The sequence below is a fragment of the Galleria mellonella genome, unplaced genomic scaffold (assembly GCF_026898425.1).
Source record: "Galleria mellonella isolate WM207_F2 unplaced genomic scaffold, CSIRO_AGI_GalMel_v1 utg35, whole genome shotgun sequence".
In the NCBI taxonomy this organism is placed as follows: Eukaryota; Metazoa; Arthropoda; class Insecta; order Lepidoptera; family Pyralidae; genus Galleria; species Galleria mellonella.
The window spans coordinates 3,132,910-3,156,783 of NW_026442082.1; the positions used below are offsets into that span (position 1 = coordinate 3,132,910).

General features: G+C 31.5%; 1 protein-coding gene across 3 annotated transcripts; it reads right to left on the reverse strand.

Annotated features, from left to right (window-relative positions):
• Positions 1-8,007: 8,007 nt before the first annotated feature.
• On the reverse strand, positions 8,008-23,590 carry LOC113514274 (rho-related BTB domain-containing protein 1). Of its 3 annotated transcripts, none has more exons than XM_031908396.2 (20): positions 23,221-23,590; positions 21,428-21,610; positions 19,466-19,569; positions 19,175-19,258; positions 18,934-19,047; positions 18,267-18,474; positions 17,825-17,917; positions 17,350-17,505; positions 16,449-16,534; positions 15,855-15,981; positions 15,593-15,730; positions 14,733-14,756; positions 14,169-14,282; positions 13,482-13,652; positions 12,750-12,937; positions 12,365-12,425; positions 11,580-11,713; positions 10,882-11,003; positions 8,816-8,972; positions 8,008-8,162 (listed from the first exon to the last, which is right to left on the reverse strand). In XM_031908396.2, exons 2-19 carry the CDS (start codon positions 21,605-21,607, stop codon positions 8,833-8,835), a joined length of 2,244 nt encoding a protein of 747 aa, XP_031764256.1. In that variant the 5' UTR covers positions 21,608-21,610; positions 23,221-23,590; the 3' UTR covers positions 8,008-8,162; positions 8,816-8,832. The 3 variants fall into 3 exon arrangements, with proteins under 3 accessions (XP_031764256.1, XP_031764257.1, XP_031764258.1); XM_031908397.2 differs by lacking the exon at positions 23,221-23,590 and adding an exon at positions 22,466-22,596; XM_031908398.2 differs by lacking the exon at positions 14,733-14,756.
• Between the last annotated feature and the right edge of the window lie 284 nt (positions 23,591-23,874).

Consider the following 23,874-nt stretch of genomic DNA (forward strand, 5'->3'; position numbering starts at 1 on the left):
TTTATATCTGTACAAAGCAATTTTACAATTTTCTAAAAAAAAAGTAAAAAAGACTATTAGTCAGCCATATTACTTTTCTTTAAATGAAAGTTTTTTCATATATTATAGCGAGCGTTAAATAGATAACTTTTTTAAATAGTCATAATAATTAAATTTTAATATTTACTTAAATTATAAATATTTTATTAAATAATTATTAAACGTATAAGATAAACTCTTAACCTTATTTGTACAGTTGGCAACACAGTGATTAACTGATTCAAATAGGAATATATTGATAAAATGCACAATTATACCAGACTTATATTATGAGTAAAAATATAAATCAATCTAAGCCTAAAAAATAGATTTTAAACATAATTATTTTATTTTTAAAAATAAAACAGATATATTTTTCTTTTTGTATTGCAATATCTGTAAACACTGCTTTGAAGGGGAAAAGGGATTGTTAGTAATGGAGACTGAGAATCCCGTTGCTAGCAATATACCCAACCAGGTCGACCTCCTCGCGGTTCCCCCTGGACACTATCATAGTTAATTTCTGATGAATTCATCATGATGGGCTAACTGGCCTGTTTTCATTCTCATCTATCACCCTTCACTGGTGCTCCGCCAGCGTATCCCGTTAGCGCAGGCGGGGTTACCATACCATTTTCACCCATAAAAAAAACTGCTTTATTGATTATTAAACTTGTGCTGCCAACCGTACAAGAATCTTTGGTATTTATAACATGCGTGGTTCGACCATACAAATCACAGTTCTGACTGTAAACTATCACAGACACATTTTCCATCCAAGCAAAAAATATACAATACAATATTGAGGAGTTTATATAATTAATATCGAATTATTAATAAATAATTTAATTCACCTCTTACTTTGTAATACGAGCCATTTTGTCATGTTCAATCAATAAAATCAATTTGAACTAAACTGACAATAAAAAGACAATGGAATCGATTAGTTCGTGTAAAAGTAAAAGAATAACATTTCTGGTTCAGCCACATCGGGATCGATTCTGAGGCGTCAAACTCAAGAATGACAATTTCAATTTGATATCATCACGAAATATTTAAGAACCACAATGAACTAAATTCCTAATAGATTAAAGTTAAAATTGAATATACACATAATTTATGATGGTCCTTAAAATTATCGAATTAAAATATTAGTTTTAGATATAGGTTTAGAGAACGTCGTCTTAGAATCGATTCGATTATTTTTAACCGAATAAACATACATCTAAGCTAAGCCAAGTTGCCTTTAATATAAGCTACATAATCTCTAATCTCATTAAAATAAAAAAAAAATATTACGATCTGAAATTGTTATTCTGTTTAAAACCTTTAGCAATCCATTATCAAAACAATCTCGATAAGATTTAAAAAACAAATTAAAGTCTAATTAAATTAGACATATCGCTTAGAGCGAAATAAAACAAAGCGCGTTCCTTGAACACACAACGCTCACACTTACAATCGAAATTGTATTAAAAATAAAGCTAATTAAAATCAGCGCCTTATTATTATTCTTAACAATAATACATCTAATAGTGAGATGACAAGAAAGTAGTGTACAAAAATATTAAATGAGTAAATATTATCTTTCTCTTTTGACTCGACTGACTTTTAAACAATCTATAATATTTCCATTCATTTCATAATTTGTCCGTCTCATTTAATTACTAATCAATTTGTTTTTTTTTTTTTAATATATTAATCATTTTAAACATGGCCGTAACGATAAAAGGGTGATTATCAAATATTGATCATTTTATATTGTAAGTGCGTAAAATTTAACCCTTCTTTGCATGTTTTTTTTTTTTTTTTTATTGGTCATCTTAATTTAAATAAATCAAGGTGATGTACTTCATGTTCAAAATTAAAGGAAAAAATGGTTAAAAGAATAAATTTGACAGCTATTTTTGTTTTTTCTGCGATGGACATTAAAAAGGTATCCACACACGACCAACTTAAAGTGAACTTGTTCTTTTGTATAATTTTTGGGCATTCAATGTTATGATGGAAATCTCCGCCATTATGCAAAAAAGGGTTAAGATATTTGGTTGATAATAAAATGATAGCAGAGAGAAATGGGTTCGCATCTCATCGTATCGAGTTCTCGGAAGATTTTTTCCAACTTATTAATAATTTAATATAATATACCTATACATAATTACGAACAATTACTTGAACGAAAGAAAAAAATATTACAAGCAGTATACCATTTTAATATCAAAATAATATAAAACATACCACGAACAGTTATGGCTTTTTTATAACCAACTAACGTGACCCACCATATGTAATTGACCAATTAACATTTTTATTCTTACAAAACATGAATCAAATCTCCTATTTCATATAGATAATACTTTCTACTCTTGTAATTATATTTTTCAGTAATAATATATATATATATATATATTTTTCAGTAATATTATATATTTAATAAGTATATTTTTCAGTAATATATATATATATATATATATATATATATATATATATATATATATATATATATATATATATATATATACGAAAGGAAAATATATAAATTACAATCATCTTAATTGATAATTGTATGTCTATAACTCTATTATAACTAGGCATGGGTAATATGGATACCGATCCGATATCTATATATTAGGTTTCTCTGAGCATTGATGGCGCAAAAAAGGGTCATATACGTTATTGAATCAGTACATAGATATTGTAATATATAGATATGACAATATATTACCCACCTCTAAAAATAACATATAAAGTAGATATATAAAATAACTCCAAAATAAATAGAATTTGGTATATCCATCGAAATGTTAAAGTGAGACATTTTATGCGCACGTATTTGCGTTCTAGTTACCTTTATAGGACGGAGCAAATGTGATATTTATGATTCTATCATTTCCAATTACATATTAAACTTACGCAAAAGTGGCGCCCTCGTGTTGCAAACTAAACAATAGTAAATACTTATTAAAAGTCTACTGACAAACTGTAATTTTAAAAACAATTAAAAAAGTTGTAAGGAATTTATTTTCCCGCCTATTTCTACAGACTAAAAAGTTTGTATAGATACGTTACAACACAATGGCGCCCTGGATGAAGTGACAGTAAGCTTGCTGCCTTATTGGCCAAGTTATTTTGCATACCCCAAGTTCGGATATTGCTCGTGGTCAGTTTTAAATTATTCAAATTTGCAATTCGAATCGTAATGTTTGACGATCAAACAGTAAATATAAGAATTATTAGTTATATTAAAAATAAATACATAAATTATTATATGAAAATGTACTTATGTATATTTTTCACGCGTTGACAAAGTCGAATGGTTAACGAAACAAAAAATAGATGTCGCTACCATCGCCTATTACACGCAACACGCTCCACCTACATTATCGTTTAATCCCTTGTCTATATATATATTACATTTATTCTATCACGCTCTACAGTGCAGTTCAATATGTGCGGAATCGCGTCAGATTTGACATATTCTAGTACACTTATTCCCACGATACCGTCCGTATGACTGGGATACGTTAATTGACCGGAATAAAATGTTGCCCATCTTGGGATGGTCGTAAATTTTACGAGTTTTACGACTTTTTAATTTTACGACTAACTGTTGAGTCGTTAAGGTGCCAATTGGTAAGAAACAATTACAATTTTATAATAGATATAAGAATGACCAATACTGGTCAATCACCAAATATAAATGTATTATTATATAAAAATAAAGACAGTTAAAATTGTTCTAACCAGCAGAATAAACCTTACATACTTATTTATGTAGCATAGAAAAAAAAGTCAAAAGAATAGAAAACCTCCTTCCTTTGTTATGCAAAAGGAAAAAAAAACAATTAAAATAGATAAATTACTCTCATAAACCTATTTTAGCTATTGAACTCTGTCTCTTTCGTTTGTAATAAATTATTAATTTGAAAGAAAGTGACAAAACAGTGTAATAGATAAAACAGGTTTATAAAAGATTTTAATTTTCATGAATAAGGGGACAAAATTTTTATAAATAACAAAACGTACATACTCATCTTTTAGAAGGAACAATAAAGAGTATCTATCTACGTCATCGCATACACCTTTTTAAACATTTTTTTATTTGAATTAAAACTTTAACCCTTGACAAATCTGACGCATGTCCAACTAAAATTATACATATTCTAGTATACAATTATAAATCTAAGCATAAAAACTATTACTAAATATTCGCATGAAAATTATATATGTCAAACGTTTACCTATTAGCTAATACTAAATTTTAAATAAAATACAGATCACATATTTATCGCCTTAAATTATACAGTTTTTATATTATATTATAATATTATAAATTAACGAAATGATATAGCTATTTTAGCATTATATACGAATTGAGCTTCAATAGCAATTTCTTATAATAGTATTTTTAATAAATAAAACAAACAAATCAGAAGTAACATACATTTGCTTTTTATACATATATTGTTAGTGGTAAATATTTTAAATATACTCGTAGTATTTTTATTGCTTATATTTTATATAAATATAAATATAATAGAGAGATAAATAATGAATATAATATATACATCAGTTAGGGAATAGAACTTAAATACGGTTTTTTTTTTTCTTCTTACATTTATTAGTTAGAAATACTTCTACAATCAAGCACCAAGCTAAACCTACCTTAGACGCGTTAGAAGTCGTTAAACACTTATGGAACCGTAGCCACGATGTTAACCCTAAAGTGAGTTTGGATTGATTTAGTAATATAATAATATGTAAAAAATATTTATTCGACCGATATTCTTTTTTTTATACAATTTAGAATGGCAAACAAGCTGACGGCCCACCAGATGGAAAGTGGTAACCGTCGCCTATAGACATGAGCAGTACCATGGACATAATAGAGTGTACCTACTGTTTCGCCCGTGATACCCCCTATGCGTTGCCATTCCTGAGGACTCAGGTGTTATTCCTCTGTACCCAGTAAATTCACGCCATATCCCACCCTTCAAACCGAAACACAGCCATGCAAACACAGCTGCTTCACGGTTGAAACACGAATGGGACAGAGGTACCTAAGCAATCGACTTGTGTACAAAATCTCCTTCTGTTGTTTACACTTATTTAATTATTCTATTAGTTGCCAGTCGAAACTAGTAAAGCAGCCGAATTAAAATGCACTACAATTAAAAGTAAATTTTTGTATTTGTACTAATATTCAATTTAGCTCGAAAGTAGATGTTCTCAGAATCTCCTGTCTTAATCAAAACGATAAAATTTTCATTTTAAAAACTTAAAACCAAATAATCAATTCTATTACATGGCTAAGGTTCCAAAAATGTATTTTTACAGACATGTACCAAACGAACAATGGCGAGTAAACATCTGTACTCTGTAGGTTTTTTAATTAATTTTTTACTATCCCAATTGAAGTTACTGATTGATTTAAAGTAGCATAAGTCCTTCTCTTTGCCAAAAAATATGTATTATATATAAATGCGAATATTGGTAGTCTTTAACTTTGTTGTAAATGACTTAATTTTTAAATAACAGGGTCAGTTCCGGATTTTCAATTTCTTTTTATATAATGAGCGTCAATCACACAGCATGCTATTATTTACATCTGTTGTTTCCAATAAAAATATGAACTGCCCGTATAGACAGAGACAATTGTCATCAGATTGCAAGCCTTTTAGCTATGAAAATAAGGCTTATTCTTATGTGCATGTGTTTAGCTATTGAACAGTTTTGTCTCTTTCTTTTGCGACAAATTCCCAATTTGAAAGAAAGTGACAAACCAGTGTAATAGTTAAAATTTATTTATAGATTTTAATTTTATGAATAGTTTAGTTTTTTAAATATTTTTAATCACTGGCAACTAGATTTAACACAATTATTGTAGCGACTTCAAAATTCATTTAACGTAAAGACATTTTACTCGCCAATTGTATGTTATTTTCCGCCATTACGGTTTTCCTCACGACTGTATCCAAATGCATTTATCCACATAGGCTTGTTACAATACTTTTATATAAGAGGCACATGTTGGAAACATCAGTATCAGACATTTCAATTATGTTCTTTACGCCATTGTAACAAGTGTTAAAATTAAACTGTGGATAAAGGTACGCTGTGATTCTACTGCTTCAATGAGTTGAAATTTCAAATGTGATACCTAAGTTATATTTAATATTTAATATCTATTGGAGATTTTGTTAAGACCTTATCGTGCTATTCATTAATAGTGAAAATTACTAGCACTTTTGAGGAAATTTTAAAATTACAGAGAGCGTAATAAAAATCAATAGTATAATTTAAAAAAAGTGTTCCACCGTGATCTAATCAACACACATCCACCCACTGCTAGGTGGCTTTTTGTAAGCACTTGTAATGGTCCTATGCTAAACTCATTCACTGCTTCCCTGCTATCCGCTATATCATCCAAGTATAGGGTTGGAAGTCTACCAAAGGTTTTCTGTCTATAACTTCACAACCACTCCGATAAAAGTCTCAGTCCACCGGCCATCTTTCATGTGGTAGACATAAAACTAGAACTATTTCCTCTGACAATCATAGGTCACAGTAATTATGGTAGTGGTATTATTTCGTTGAAATACAATTAAAAAACAATTAGTTTCAATGGTAGAACATTTCTTTAAAAGAATAATAATGACTTCAAATCCACCCTGTATAATGATTTTGGTGATAATGTAACTGATATGACAGAGGCAGTGGTAAGTAGTTTATAATAAAATAATTTGACTATAAACAAACAAAATGTTTATAACCATACGGAGATTGCAGTATCTTGCTTACTTAGTGGTGATGAAGTTCAAGGTCAAATTTATGCTTCAAGTTTGTGGTAAGTGAGGCCAGATGGATGGACTGTATAAAAGATAATGTGCGTAAAAGAGGAATGTGACCAGATGTGACACATAATAAGGATCAGTGGGAGAGGAAGACATACTGAGGCGAGCCTATATAAATGGAATAAAGCCAAGGCACCAATTTAAGTGCAGTCACCATTTTCTTTTGTGAGTTTAATAAACAACCTCAGATTATATAGATAAAGTGTCCCCATACAAATGCTTCGAGAAAAGCGGGTCAACTGTTTTCATACAATTTTGCGTGATAAATAGTTATGAGTGATTCTTTTATAACTTCTATATTTATTTTGTCTTATAAATTCTGCGCCTTTTTAACGCGCACAAGCTCATTTTATTTATTAATTAATTAAATATAGTTACGTCAAGAAACATTGTGTGCGTAAGTATATAAAACATTGATAAAAACAACGAGTCAGCTAATTTGACAAAAAGCTGACTCGTTTTTGAGGCTCGACGCTCTATGTATATAATCTAAGTAAACAACTTATCTTCGAGTGTTTAATAATAATTTTTCACCGTAAGTATGGTTAGTAACACGAAGGATTTTTACTTACAAATGTGATTGTAATCTAATTTAGTTAATAGAAATATAGAAAAAATGGAATCGCTTAAGTGCATTATAGCAATTTTGTGTCTTAAAATGGAAAACACTCTTATTCTTTATGGCTAGTATTTAAAAAACAATATGTATTTATTGAAAAACATTTAAATCAACAAACCTAAGTCGAGAACTCATTGAAACAATAGAATTCATAATTCAATTATTTAAAAAAAAAAGATTATCAAACATTAATTATTCAAAAAGTGCAGTTCTTCGACGAAAATAACAAACAATAAACAACGCAATAACCCAAATATTCATTTCGCATTCTCAAACATCCGAATTGATACTATATTATCATAAAATGTGTATATACTTTTAAGAGTTTTCTATCCACAAAGAACTCCTATGAGAATACAGTATCAACCTTACTATATATATATATATATATATATATATATATATATATATATATATATATATATATATATATATATATATATATATATATATATATATATATATATATATATATATATATATATATATATATATATATATATATATATAGCAGTCAAGTGTTACGTAAGTCGAGTGCAATGATAACTATAATAATTATTTTATTAGTAGTGTCTATAATTTAAGTGTAGATGTGGAAAAGTATGAGAATGGTCAGTATAGTGCTCATGAAGCACATCGATACTGGTAAGAGCACCGCGAAACGGAGGGATCTGCGGAAAATACAGACGTATTTCATAACTCAATTCTATTTATAATACTAGTAACAGGGCAGTGGCTCCAAAAATGTACCCTGAGGTACACCACATTTTATATCGTAAAAGGGCATTAAATAACCTAATAAACTACTTTTTATACCAATACGAGATAGTAGATACAAATGAAAATGTAAAATGATATGTTTAAAATTACAAATAATCATAGAAAAACAGGGTGCCACATAATATCAAACGCTTCAGTTAAATCATCGAATGATTGATTTAGCAAATTATCGCTCACATTGATTGATGCTTGTTAAACAACTTACATTCAGTTCAAAAAGTGTTCATCACAACAACAAACGATCGACATTTAAACCAATGGACAGATAAACTATACGCTCATCATTTTTATCACAATCCTTGTTCAGCATTACTATTGAGACATGTTTCTCCATATCACATCCTGGTCACTTTGTGCTATTATTTGCTTAAATTTTAAAATTGATATCATATCTAGCGTTATTAGTAAAAAGATGATGCTTCTGAGGAAACATGAAACCGTGATCCGGTAAGCCATGTCAAAGTCCTTCGTATACATCGAAAGTGGCCTAGAGACTTTAAAAATCAGGGCGAAAACCTCACAGGAGTAGTGGTAGAATGATTACCTCCAGTACGGTAGGTGTCAAAGCGGCGGATGCGGCTGCGGCACGTCTGCAGTGCGGCATAATGCCGTGGTGACGTCAGCCGACCCCGCCCCCACCGCGCCGCCGCCCGCTGATTCCCCTCCACCGGCACTCTCGCTGCTTTCCCGACGATTTTTGCCTAAGAAAAGATCACAATTTTTTTCATTTGTTAGACATCCCCACAAGAGGTCTTACCCAGCAGGCGAAGTCCACTCAGAATGGACGGCACACCATATAGCAACCGTCGAACTATAAGTTTACTCAAATGACCCGCGCATTTTCATGCGTGGCGGTAAGACACCACCTGAGAGGGATAAAACGTCCCGGACAGGTTTCCCGGCTCTCCCGCAGAGGTAGTGCGTGAAGACATCGAGTAAAGTTTTTTCAACCGATTACAAAAAAGAAGGAGGTTCTCAATTTGGTTGTATTTTTTATGTTTATTACTCCATAACTCCGTCCAAACGGATTTGGAAATATCTGAAAAATATAATTTTAGATTTGGCCCATAGAAATTTTATCCAAGTTGATTCAGTAGTGTAGTTTTTAAATCTGAATAACTAGTTTTGCCACAATGAAAATAGATTTTTCTTTTTTGAAACACAATCTTCAATTATTATCAAGGCATTGCACAGATTATAACAAGATAAAAAAGATTTTCTACTTAATTTACAAATATAAAGTTGAGAGTTATAGATACAAATATGGAATTATATAAATATCTTAATTACATATACATAATGTGGTAACTTCTAGTCACATAATAACCTCAAAAGATTCTGCTAAATTTCGATTCAGAATTACACATTAAATTTAAATGAAGAATATTTATAAAATCGATAAAGATATTGGATTGTTGAATGAATCATTATCAGCTTCTCTGAACTTGATTGCATGTAAGCATTCTTTTAGACACCCTCGGCTATTTAGTATTTCATCTACCAATAATAATGTCTTACAAAATAATCCGATTCATCGGATGTGTCAATCGAATAACAAAATTAGCGAAAAATTCGATATCTTTCATCAGAGTACTATTGGGTTTAAGTGGTCGTTGTATGGTTTTGAGATGGAATAAGTTTGGATCATAGTTGTAATCAGTAATGTAATGTACATCTATAAAAAGCGGTATAACGTGTACTTCTAACTTACTGTTAAATGATGATTACAATGTAAGGTTGGTAAACTGCGTATTGATAAATTTTTGTATTGTTTTCTTTTTAATGGTTCATTTTTGTTTGCAAACTGTTATTGTAATTTATAACAAATAAATTAATTAATAAATAATAATACTGACAATAATTCGTTACTAGGTTTAAAAGGGTATTATTACAGCGGATAATAAAGTTGCTTTTGTAACACTTGTATCAAGACAAACAGTTAGGTTAGATAGACGCCTAGCTTTCATATAATTTGAAGTACTTGCCGCATCTATCTATATCTGTTTTTGTAGTTTTTTTTATTGTTAAAATTTTCGTAAATTCACATAATATTTTAATATTAGCGACCCGCCCCGGCTTCGCACGGATGCAGATTACATTGCATCATATTAGAAACATCTAAAATTATCAGCGTTTCTCTACAATATCATTCGTATATTATACATATAAACCTTCCTCTTAAATCACTCTATCTATTAAAAAAAAAACCGTATCAAAATCTGTTACGTAGTTCAAGATCTAAGCATACATAGGGACAGACAGATGAGAAACAACTTTGTTTTATACTATGTAGTGAGTAGTGATAATAACTACCGGTTTTACTTACGTGTAATTAGATCGAAAATTCTCGACTAGTTTCGAGATGAATTCGTGACCCTTAGTCATGAGCGGCTGTGACTCGAACACGAACCTAACTGCGCACCTCGGCCCGTTTATCGCTGTAGACGCTTACAGCACACAAATAAGAAAGACGGCATTCGGAACTCTTCGGGTTTCGAGTTTTTTCGATCTAATTACACGTAAGTTAAACCGGTATTTATAATTATATTAAAATATATTGTTTTGTAGTATCATAATAAAATTATATATAACTAAATTATATATATTTACTTGTAAAACACAAGCATCCGGTTTGCTGGCTGGCCTGCAGCGACGTGGTGGGCCGTATCTCCTTCTGTTCCTTCGTCTGTTCGGTTACGCACTTCTGATAATAATCATACTCCTTCACGTACCTGTTAATGTTTGAATTAAAAATAAACAGTCATCCCTAGCCTATCGTGATGAATTCATGAGGAATTAACCATGACAGTTTTCAGGGAGAACCGCGAGGAGGTCGACCTGGCTAGGTATATTGCTAGCAATGGGATATTTAATCTCCATTACTAACAATCCCTTTCCCCCAAAAAGACAGGTCTGTTAGCCTATCGTGATGAATACACCTGGAATTCAGCACGATAGTTTCTAGAGGGGAGTACGTGGAGATGGACCAAGAGGGTATATTGAGGGGATGGGATTGTTAGCAATTGAGTTTGACAGTCCCATTGCTAGCAATATGCCGTATTAGATCGAACTCCACATGGTTCCCCCTGGAAACCATCGTGAAAAATTCTTGTTGAATTCGTCACGATGGGCTAACTGACCTACTTCATCCTCAACCATCATCCTTCACTAGTACCTCGCCGGTGTATACCGATACGCGGGTGGGGTTACCATTCCATTATCATCCATTAAAAAAAACAGGACTGGTAGTGCACATTACTAACAATCACCCCCCCCCGTCCTAGTGCGACGGTAGACGGAGTACTTACCAGACGGGTGGCCAGCGGTTGTCGGCGAGGTAGTCGCGCGAGGCTGCGCTAAGGTGGCGGGCGCGGCACACGCGGTCGTATGCGCCGCACAGCCGCCACGTGCACCACTCGCCTAGGTGCATCGCGTTATGCAGCTGCATACCACACCATCAAACAGCTGCTTATTATGTCACTCTTATTTTATTTATTTCATTTATTTATTCTTAATTCTGTTTCGATCCGAAACATAGATTTAATTCCTTCACATTATTATTGTAAAAAAAAAAACTAGCAAAACGTAAGTAAGGAACAGGATTAATACGTGGTTTTATTTTATAAAATGTCCCGAAGTAGTATTATCCACCTAATAATAACCTGCGGAGACAAATTCACTTTCTTCTCGGACTATCCAGAAGATTTTGGTCCTTCAAGCCGGATTATTTCGCTATATGGCATTCTTTACCAGCTAACCATTAGGTAAAAACATTACTATTTGTTTAACTATTTTTAAAAATTCTAATACACGTCATTCTTATTTTTAGACAAAGAGCTCAAATATCACGTAATGCATTTTTTAAGGACTTAGGTCTCCCCCCCCCCCCATCCCACCTCTCCACAGTATCATTTTTCTGCAAAGAATTACCACTTTCCACCAAGTGCCCATTTGAAGTAGTATACAAAGTAATTTTGCAGTAGCATAATAATTAATTAATTACAAAGTAATATTTAACCATAAATAAATGTAGTTTTAAAAATTAAATTTCTATAAAAACTTTTAAGTGTAAAAAATCTATTTCGAATCTCACCTTGACAGGTTCCAACAGAGACAACGCAATCTCAACAACTTGGTCATCCTCGCCGCATACTCTTTAAAAAATATATATAAATCCATTTATTTATACTACACTACATTTATCTAACCGATACACCGCCAACATAAACCTCTAGCACTCCTCTCTTAAAAAAAGACTATTTATTTAAGTATCTATTTATTTTATAATATCTATCTATATATTTAGGTTGCCTGGAAGGGATCGCTCTTAGCGATAAGGCCGCCCATTGTTTTCTTAGTGTAATATTTTCTTGTAATTGTTTGTATTTATAATAAGTTAATCATTGTAATCTTATAGAGAAAACAATAAAGAGTATCTATCTATCTATCTATAAAATCATCAATACTATTGCACTGACCTATCTTGATGTTGCAACTGATCTATAACTCTGGCCTCCACCAAATTCACTAATCGATTCATGCACAATCGATTGGCCAACTCGAGTAACTCGAGACATCGAATGGGCTCCACCATCGGTATTTTATCCGAATAGATATAGCAGAGAAGTATATGGAACGCATACATTTTCACACCCGGAAATGAAATCTGAAAGATATAAAAAGTATCATTATATAATATATCAACTGTCCACTGGCAAATGTAGGCCTCCCCCATAAGGAGGGATCTTGCCAGTAGTTACGACGCTTGGCAGGCGAGTTGGCAACTTTTATGATTTTTTTATTCAACTTAGAATGGCAAACAAGCTAACGGCCCACCTGATGAAAGTGGTAACCGTCGCCTATAGACATGAGCAGTGCCATGGACATAACAGAGTATACTGTTTCGCCAATGATACCTCCCATGCGTTGCCATTCCTTAGGACTCAGGTGTTATTCCTCTATACCCAGTAAATTCACTGCCATATCCCTACTATAAATATACTACCAACATATCTGTTGTTTTAAAAGAGAGACGCTACTGTTCACCCCTCGATCCTAAGTTCCCTTAGTTGCCTCTTACGACACCCACGAGAAAGGAAGGGGTGGTCCATTCTATGCTGAGACTGATATGGCGAGTTTTAATTACTTACTTATGTTTTTTTTTTGTTAATTTCACATCACACAATATAGGTCATAACTGCCTCACTCACCACTCTCGAAGTGCTCTCCCTGAAGTGACCTTGAAACATGGCCTTCATCGGGTCACACCGGGCCATCAGTATGGCTCTGTGCGCAAGATGTATTCCATCATCGAGATCAAATGTGACGTCAGCGAATAAATTGCGCTCTACGTACATATCGCGAAGTCTTTGGGGTAATGGCTGAAATATATTGAACAAATATTACTGAATATAAGCCTTTCCCATAATGGGAGTTTTGGCAATGGTTGCCACGCTTGGCAGGCGGATTGGCAACCGCAGTTTAGAGATGTTTTATGAGGGATGCTGCTGCCCATCACTCACCCTCCCTTATTAACATTACTAACTATTTATTTATTACTAACTTACAATACTTACTAGTTAAAATTTAATTATATTAGTTAGATGCCCAGACGCAGACATAAAAATAACATTCAAGTGTTCTGAATTCAAATATTATATATAGTTATTATTAGACAGGATATGGACGAAGTTAATTGAATTTAATTTTGTTAATTATTTGTTGTGAATATTAATCTTTATATTTCTTTCTATTTTTTTTTTTCATTATGTAAGTAGTTAAGATTCATCCAAATTGGTAAGAGACATTGACATTCATCCAAATTCCTAGTCAATTAATAAACTTTTTTAAATTTATTTGTTTTATTCTTTAAGAATAGACAAATAACATCCACTGACCGTATGAAACTGCAGCATGAATCCCTTATCGAATAATAAATGCTGATCGAGGATGAATTGGCTCAGCTTGGTCAACTCGTGGAAACCAAGTAGCTCGGCTGCTTGACGAATTTCCTGTGCCCAACAAAATGATATTTTGAATTTAAATATCCATTAAACTCAGAAAACTTAAAACCGAATAGATATTAAATATGAAAAGGTATGGGGGCACATGGATAAAGTGTTATCGAAGAGGTAAATGAGTAAACTATTAACAGGAAAAAAGGTACGTAGATGGAGGAATAAAGACACATAATGAATATTACAGTTCTAAATTCAAAAGTTGTGAAAATTATGCGTAAAATTAATGGCCGATTTTCATAAGTGTTATTATAATAGATAATGATCTTATTTATTTATTTACTTATTAAAGTGATGATAATATGTTAATAAAATATTATAATATTTATCATATAAAAAGTATGAGAATAATAAAAATAAATTACAATGGTACATGTATTGTAAATAAAAAAATAACAAACACAATAATGATTGAATAAATTATTTTATAATAATAAAAATTACCAGCAGTAATCCAATAGCAGCGGACTGCGAAACAGCATTATAATTGAATTATTAAATTATTAAAATCACTATAAAGTACCATTAATAATTATTATAAATACTAGAAACTGTCCATAGAGTATAAAATAAAGAATATAGGTAGCAGATTTGTTTTATAAAATATAATAAACGATTTCCGTCATGAGTATAAATTATTGAATTATGTATAAATTTATTGATTATATAAAATCTCGATTATCCGAACATTCGATTATCCGGATTTATTTTTCCAGCTCTAATTACCAATTTAGAAATGGTATTATATATTAATTAAATAAATAGGTATTGCGTAATCCATTATATTTAGCTCGTAATTTTTATATTTATAAAGTATATAATAATATTAAAATATATATAAATAAGTTTACATATAACAATCGAGATCTACTATAAATTCAGAAAAAAAAAAAGATGTAAACTAAAATACAAGTGCCGGCTCCGAATTAGGTTATATTTGACAGCAACGTTTACCTTTTTTCAAAATGTATATTTTTGTACGTATATATTCTTTCATTTTTAATTTTGTCATCAAATATATATAAATACATAATATAAAAACTAGCAATATCAAAAAACAGCATACTGATATCCAAAATATATATATTTTTTTTAAGTATGATAATATATAGGAATACGCACACAAATGATTTCTTTTATAAACCTCACTACACCTGTTTTGTACTGTTTTTTTAGTTCTTGTAAGATGGCGTCAATTATCATTTTTACAACTTGTGATAGCAAATTTTTTTTGTTTTGTATTTAGTAGGAAGCCCTCATTCCAGACCCTCATTCTGTCAATATACTTATTTGGATTGACATACCTGTTGTTTAAAGGCACTGCTGTCCAATGTCCCTGTATATATGAAGTTGATGATTTCCTGCATGACGTTCTGCGATATTAACTTGCTCATGGTCACTATAGTCTGGGTCTGTGACGTGGCGTGCTGGATTTTGTCACACTGCAACAATGACGACTTTGTTTTAAAAAATTTAAACCTGACATAGAAGTTAGATCAACTAGTGTGAAATCCATTTTATTTTTTCATGTTTATAAACATGCATACTTATAAAAAATATACTAACTTTCACGACTCGTATCGAGTTTATGGCGGGGTGATTGACCTCCCGGTACAAGTCTGGCGGTTTCTTGCAGCTGTCGCTCAACGGCAGGATTTGGCAAGAAGAGCGCCTTTTTATCTGGTCCCATACCCTGTAAAAATATATATAATTTATCGTTATCATCTTCCTATCCTAATTATTATATAATTTATATTAAAAAAAATGCCTCTAACTTTTTAACAGTTGGATAAGATGGGTTAATGGGGAATTGATGGGGACAGAAATCCAAATAAATAAAGATAATAAAGTAACTGTCTATTTGAGGATATAAATATTGCTTATTTTATATTTTAGATAAAAGTTTGACAACGACCTTATTTACATATAAAAAGGCACAAAAATATAGTCGAACGCAACAATGGTTTGCATTCGTCATACTCGTGAACGAGTGTTTTGTAGAGCTTGGTTTATTTAAAACTATTATGTCTGATTGACTGGAGCCAGTACGCATTTATGGGACAAATTATAAAATTAATGAAGCAAGAGATGTTATCTTCGTCACTCTGTTTTCTATAGCATTACGCAAGAAACCTGAACTGAAGGTAAATGAATATTTACCTCATCTGTTTAGCCTGATCCTGTCGTATCAAGTACTCTGTGTCTTCATTAAATTCACCAGTAGTTGCCTCCCCCATGCTGCTTACCTATGGCAAATAAACATATAATGAGGGGAAAAGGATTGTTAGTAATGGAGACTGAGAATCTCATTGCTAGCAATATACCCAACCAGGTCGATCTCCTCGCGGTTCTCCCTAGAAACTATCATGGTTAATTCTTGATGAATCCATCATGATGGGCTAACTGCCCTGTTTTCATTCTCATCGATCACCCTTCACTGGTGCTCCGATAGCGTATCCCGTTAGCGCAGGCGGGGTTACCATACCATTTTCACCCATCAAAAAAAAAAAATATATAATATAATTAGTATTCAAAGTGGACTACCCAAAAAAACATTTAACTACTGTGAACTTAAATGTTAAATTTCTTAGATCAATATACTCTGTGTATTATAGCATGGTGTGATTGACAGGTCACATAAATGTGACATTAGAACTCGACTCCACACATAGTAAAGTAAAAATAAAGTAAAAATGTATTTATTGGAACCATAAAAAAAAAATTACAATTGTAGGGTAGTGTACGATAACAGCCACATTAGTTAAAAATAACTGTGTCGTACCTACTAATTTCACTGCTAGGAGTATATTTTACCTTATTTTTAATTGCATTACAGTGAATAAACCTATTGCTGACACCTCTTTTTAAATAAGAAAAATATCTAAGCTAAGAGGTCCCAATCTTTTATTCCTTGTACAAATGTTACTTACTAAATTGCTTTATTTTTAGACTTAAAGTTTTACATATTTTATAGTTTTAAATATTAATTATATCTGAAATTATGAATTGAATAAAAAAAATAAGAGAATTAGTGGAGAATTAATAGATAACTTGATTTTACCATGCTGCTCTCACTGGAGCTCCGAGCCAGTTCAGCAGATAGACTGACGCAGTCCGTGGTAAGGAGTCTGTGGAATGCTTCACAAGCAGCCGCCATCATGAACCGGTGTACGGGGAAACCCTTTGCTCCACATATGATCACCATATCCGAGAAATACTATGGAGACAATCATTATTTTAAATTAAATTTCAAAAAGAGGTTTTATATATATATAATCTAAAGAGCTCGAGGTTTAGAATCATGCAAACACTAAAACCCAACTAAAGATATTATATATATTTGAAATATGCTACATACTTCATCATCATCATCATATTAGCCTTGAACTGTCCTTTGCTGAACATAAGTATCCCCCTTGGGGAGTTTTGCCAGTAGTCGCCACGTTTGACAAGCGGATTGACTAGGCTTTGTAGATGTTTTAAGAGGGACGCTAGAAAAAAAGACTTAGGTTTTGTACAATAATTATAACAGTTACCTGTTGCCTCAGTAAGGTGGTCATATTTTCCAAGTAAACACTATTTGCGACAGACACTTCAGGTTCCATTGGTCTCGGTGGCCTGAACGGCGCCTATAGCAATACACAGCAACGTTGTTTTATCATCAAATTTCACTGCACTATATATATATATATATATGTTACACATAAAAGAAAACAAAGGGACCATAATTGAGCCCTGAGGTACACCTGTATTAAACGCTGCACTACCATATTAAATGCTACGCTATATAATACATTATGTATGAATTTATTTAATTTACTACTATAAAATTATATGGACTACTTTTTAATATATAAATTTACTATGTAAGAAACTAGTAACCAACACTGTTGAATGCCTATGAAAAATCTCTACATTACAATCGAATCCTGTAGCTTATTCTACGTAAATTACTATCACATATTTCTGTGAAAATACCTGCAACAGGGGCCTCTGAACTCTCTTCAAGTTGGTCATCCAAAACCTTTGCTGTCTTCGTGCAATTAAAGCCGCTCGTATTGCGTTCTCGAATACCTCATTCACTCCATAATATGTGAATACCGATGTCTCATAGTAATATATACCAAACTCATGAGCTAGGGCTCGACCTTGATCTGGCATCACTAGATCGCTTTTTCTTGGTGCCCTAAAATTAAGAATTTATTTTATTAGGTGAATAGGTCTTTTCCGCGGCTTCACCTACATGAGCCCATTATCGACATACTCCTAGGAATTTTAACAGATCTATCTGAAGGTGGTACACAATAAAATCTCTAATACAAAGGCAGATTTAAAAAAATGCAGTATTTAATATAAATCACAAACAGAATAAACTCCATTTGTGAAATAAAATTTAAACTTAGGAATGAAGAGAATGTTTTAAGAAGTGTAAGAAATATGAATGATATTTCTATAAAAGTAGAGAAAGACTTAAGAAAAAAAACGAATGGATTGTATAAAAGATGATATGGCCTAATATAATGTTACTGGTGGAATGACTGCAAATACAGATGAATGGAAGATGAAATATATTACGTCGACACCAAATCCATTATTTGGTGGAAATGGTAAGGATAGGAAAATTATATTTTATTAAACAACATACCGAATAAAAGGGCTCCGGTCTTTACAATAGTTGAGATAGGTCTCATCCCTGTACATATACCGAAGATCATTCTTGCAACCCACCAGCAGTATTGGAGTATTGGGGCAGAATCGTCTGAAAATATTAGTAAGGGAACACTTTAATTTTTTTACCAACATAGCGAAGATTTTTTACTTTCACATTATTATATTTATGAAATATGAGTGAGTAATATCTATGAAATAACAATAATAACATTCACCTGATCTCTGGATACCACATAGCTCCACAATTCCTCAATGATATGGGATTCGTTATGGAAAAACACAGGAGGACCACATCCGATCTGAAAGAGGATTTTTTTTTTAATAAAACGGAATACAAATAATTTAAATTAAATTCAACATAATTTTAAGCATTTTATGAAGAAAACGAAATAAAAAGGCAAAAACTCAGCTGGAATTCTTTATAAAAGAAGAAGTTTAAGATTACATCAAATAAAGATTATACATATCAAAATATAGGATTTAAGAAAAAGTTATTGTTACATTACCTGCCATAAGCAAATCTTCTGTCCTTCTCATGATCACCAAATGTATCCCACAAACGTAATGATACATTGACACCATCAACAACCTCCCAAGATCTTTCTAGGACCTGTCCAATGTACATATACAATAGTCATTTTTAATTTCAAAGTCATTATTTATAAATCCTTACTAATATTATAAATGTGAAAATGAATTTGGTTATTTGTCCATTACTTAATAGCTCCTTAACAGTTTAACCATGAAATTTTGTATACACACACAATATGATGACATGGAGAAGGATACAGATTGTAAATGACTGGAATAAAAAGTATAGTATACCACAGTCACATGGACGAAGTTGAGGGAAAAAGCTAGTATTTCAATAAATACTTTTAAGTTTTAAATTAATAAATAATAATAGTAATAGTTACCCTGTCTGTGTTATAAGTATACACTGGCAAAGTACTAAAAATATATTGACAAATTCACTAGGAATTATATGGTTTCCAGAAAGGACTGCTAATTCTAATAGAAGAATCTTAGATTATAAATTATATAAACTGGCAATGTAAATGAGAAAAAAATTTAACAACATATATGTTAGAATGAGATAGTAAAATAGAACAGTCACATAATATAAGCTCAAAACTGATTTAGTGGGAGTATGAACAAAATGTATTCTGATTAATTTTACATTTTAAAGTATAATTAGTTTAGAAGTGAATGTAGTTGGTTAAAGTTTAGTGTGCTGTACATGGATATAACATAAATTAGGAAAAATTCTGTATATATTTATCTGTAAAGTGTATATTTATTTAAAAAGCTATGAATAGGTACTATATAGGAGGTAGGTACTATTTGAGTTTGCATATAATACCTTAGACCAACACACTCAAATTTAATATATAAAAATATCTCCTTAAATGCAATATTATAAATCCATTAAAAATATTTCGTATAAGAATTGGTAGAAAAAAAAAAGATCTAATTTATTCCAAATAAGGTCTGAATATCAAAAGACTAAAACAAAAAAAATGTAACAAATATGTGAATTTTTGCTATTTTTGTAATTTCCATTCCATATAAATTCAGTTTCATCACATGCACACATTTACAAAACAAGCACACTAGTGTAATTATTATCTTGATCTATTTTTGACAACATTACATATCTATCAGTATTTGACAAGGTATGAGATCTACATCAATACCAGAGGGAGACTTTGTACAAAAGTCGGACTGTCTCATTCATGCTTGAATTTTATATCCTGAGTCCTCAGGAAAAGTCGAAACTAAAGTATACTTTGTTATGTCCATGGTACTGCTCATATCTATAGGCGACGGTTACCACTTTCCATCAGGTTAGCTTGTTTGCCCTTCTATAAAAAAAAAAAAAAAAAAAAAAAAAAAAAAAAAAAAAAAAAAAAAAATATAAGGACTGATGCTTGAATTTTATATCCATAAAGTCCTTCCTTCTCACTTGTGTTCCAATTATCCTTTATAATAATTGGAACACAAGTGACAAACAATATAAATAATATTTTTTACACAACTAAGAATAGCAAACAAGTTAACGGCTACATAATGGAAAGTGGTAACCTATGGTCGCCTATGGACATGAGCAGTACCATGGAAATAACAGAGTATACTGTTTCGCCCATGATACCCCTAAGCATTGCCATTTCAAGGACTCAGGTGTTATTCCTCTGTACCCTGTAAATTCACTGCCATATCCCATCCTTCAAACCAAAACACAGCCATGTAAACAGAACTGCTTCATGGTAGTAACATGAATAAAAGTGAACTGAATTACTGATAGTTCCAATTTTAAAAGTTAAAACACATGGATAGCTATCCTAGTGCTTCCATGATGTGGCATTTTCTATGTTTATCTAATTAAATAATTAAACTTGAAATGATCTGTATCTTGGTCCATTAATGTAACAGTGTAGGAATTTTGTTTATAGCCTGTTAGTACTCACATCTTTATAAATTCTGTACTGGTCAATAGCCCAAACAGTCGGCACATGTGTTGTCATCAGTTGGGACAGGGACACATGCTTGTTGCAAGCGCGTGCACATATAAGCCGAGTTTTCCCGACTGCAGTGTCGCCCACCACCACACATTTCACCAGTTCCTGGTGGGGCTGCTCGTTGTCCATGGTCTATAGTATTATAATTATTATAAAAGTTTAACACCACAAGTCTTTAATAGTTAGTTTACTCATGAGGGTAAAATTTTTTAATGTACTGTAAAAAAAATAATATCTAGGTAGAATGACACTTGTAAATTAAATTTAAATACCAATAAATTTGAAACATCCCTCTCAACTTATGCAGTACCTAAATAGTACATTTTGCCAGCTTTACCTAATTTACAAAGAATAGTATATACATACATACAAGTTATCTACCCAGTCAATTCTTTCTTATGGGCTTATGTTTAAATGGCAAAGCAATCCAATAAACCCGGAGGTGTTCGTTAAAAATACGAAGAATGTTAGATAATTTGGACACCCCTTATTTATTTATTTATTCATTAGTACAAATATGTGTACATGGCGGACTTAATGCTAAAAGCATTCTCTCCCAGTCAACCATAGGGAAGTGTCAGAATACTATGCGGTATACTAATTATTGATATACATACATACTAAAATTACATATATAAACGAATAAATATATATAAATAACAAATATACTTATACATATATGACATATACTATATTATAAACGAAATTGAGAATAATATAAAGTACTTACTGCTCGGATAAAAATAAAAAGTGAGCGTGAACGCTTTTTTTGAAAGACGATTTAGTCGGTAGTCTCTTAATGGCATCAGGAAGCGCGTTCCAGAGTCGTGAAGAATGTAGGAGAAAAGAGTTTGAAGCGTTACCAGTACGGTGAGAGGGGAAAGATAATTGGAGAGTATTATTGGAACGAAGGAGTAGTAAGATTTAGAGGGTAATTATTCTTAGAAACAACCATATAGGGATGTAGTTAGAAATAAATCAATTTACCAAAAAGCGACATCTTAATGAGCATTCTTGTTAATAATTATTTGGGATTTTTCAATAATAAAACTTTTTTTTAATATTAAATAATTTGTTACTAAAAATTTTATGAATAAAAAATTTTAAATGTAAAATAATTTTTTTTTTTAATATAAACAGAGACGGATTTGTTTATCAACAATACTATTTTAACTGTCAAAATGCTGTCAAAATTTTGACATTTTACTAAATACCTACCCAATTGCAGTTTCATTCAATGAATTTTAATTTTTCAACCGTTTGCTTCTCAGAAATTGTTATAAAATTTAAACTGATTACAAAAAGGAAAGATTTGATTTTTTCATTGTAATGAATAAACTAAAAAAAATAAATAACCGAATTAAAAAAATTTTTTCACCTGTAGAAAACTACATTATTAGCAAGTAATATGGGATGTGTTTTATTTCCAAAACCGTACGAAGCCGGGACGGATCGCTAGTATAACATAAATAACTAGTACTATAGTATCTGTAGTTTAATTTTCTTAGTAATTTTACAATCCATGTGAGTACTTATATATCTTTTATTATAAACGATGCATGCACATTGCAAAGCAATCTCATTGTATAACATCACCGACAATTGACAATAAATCAACAAAAGAACTAATAATAGAAAACATACAATAGTCAACGAACTAATAAAAGATAATAAACAAACGGATCAGCAGCTTCTAAGAACCGAAATATTAAATTTTTGTGAAATAGTTAAAATCAACTTACGGCTCTTTCTTCTCAATATAATCAATTATAATCTTGATGTGTATTCGTATATTACATTATGATCACCTAAACATTTTTACGCTATCCTGCACCATTAATAAAGATCACTTTCAATGCACGATAACAACTGCATTACGCCGTGCCGAATATTAAAATTAAAAAAATATCTTTCCACGGTATTCACAGCTACGGAGTGAAGTTGATTTTGTAGCAATGCAGCGTTGTGCGCATGTTTAGTGAATGGTCCCCTTGCGCAGCGCCGCAAGTCGGCTAAACAGGGCAAGTTCATTTTAATTTTATTATTGACAATTTTCGTTAATGTCAACGAACTTTGGATACGATTGAATTTAACTTTAGGTGTCTGAGGTCTCGACAAGTGGTCTGTAATTACTACCTTTACTGAATCGGCCAAATAGTTAACTTCCTGTTTAATATTTTAAGGATGCGTTCAAGTGTGTTCAATTTTGACAACAATTTGAATAGCAATTTAAAGGTCGGTAGCTAACAGTTCATTGTGTGAATCGAATTGAGTATTGTACTGTATTATTTAGATACACAATAAAGGGCAATGTACTGTAATAAGATTTATTGCTTTTGTTGTTAACGCCTAACGTTGAAAGTAGTATATATTTAAAAATATTTGCTATTAGTATA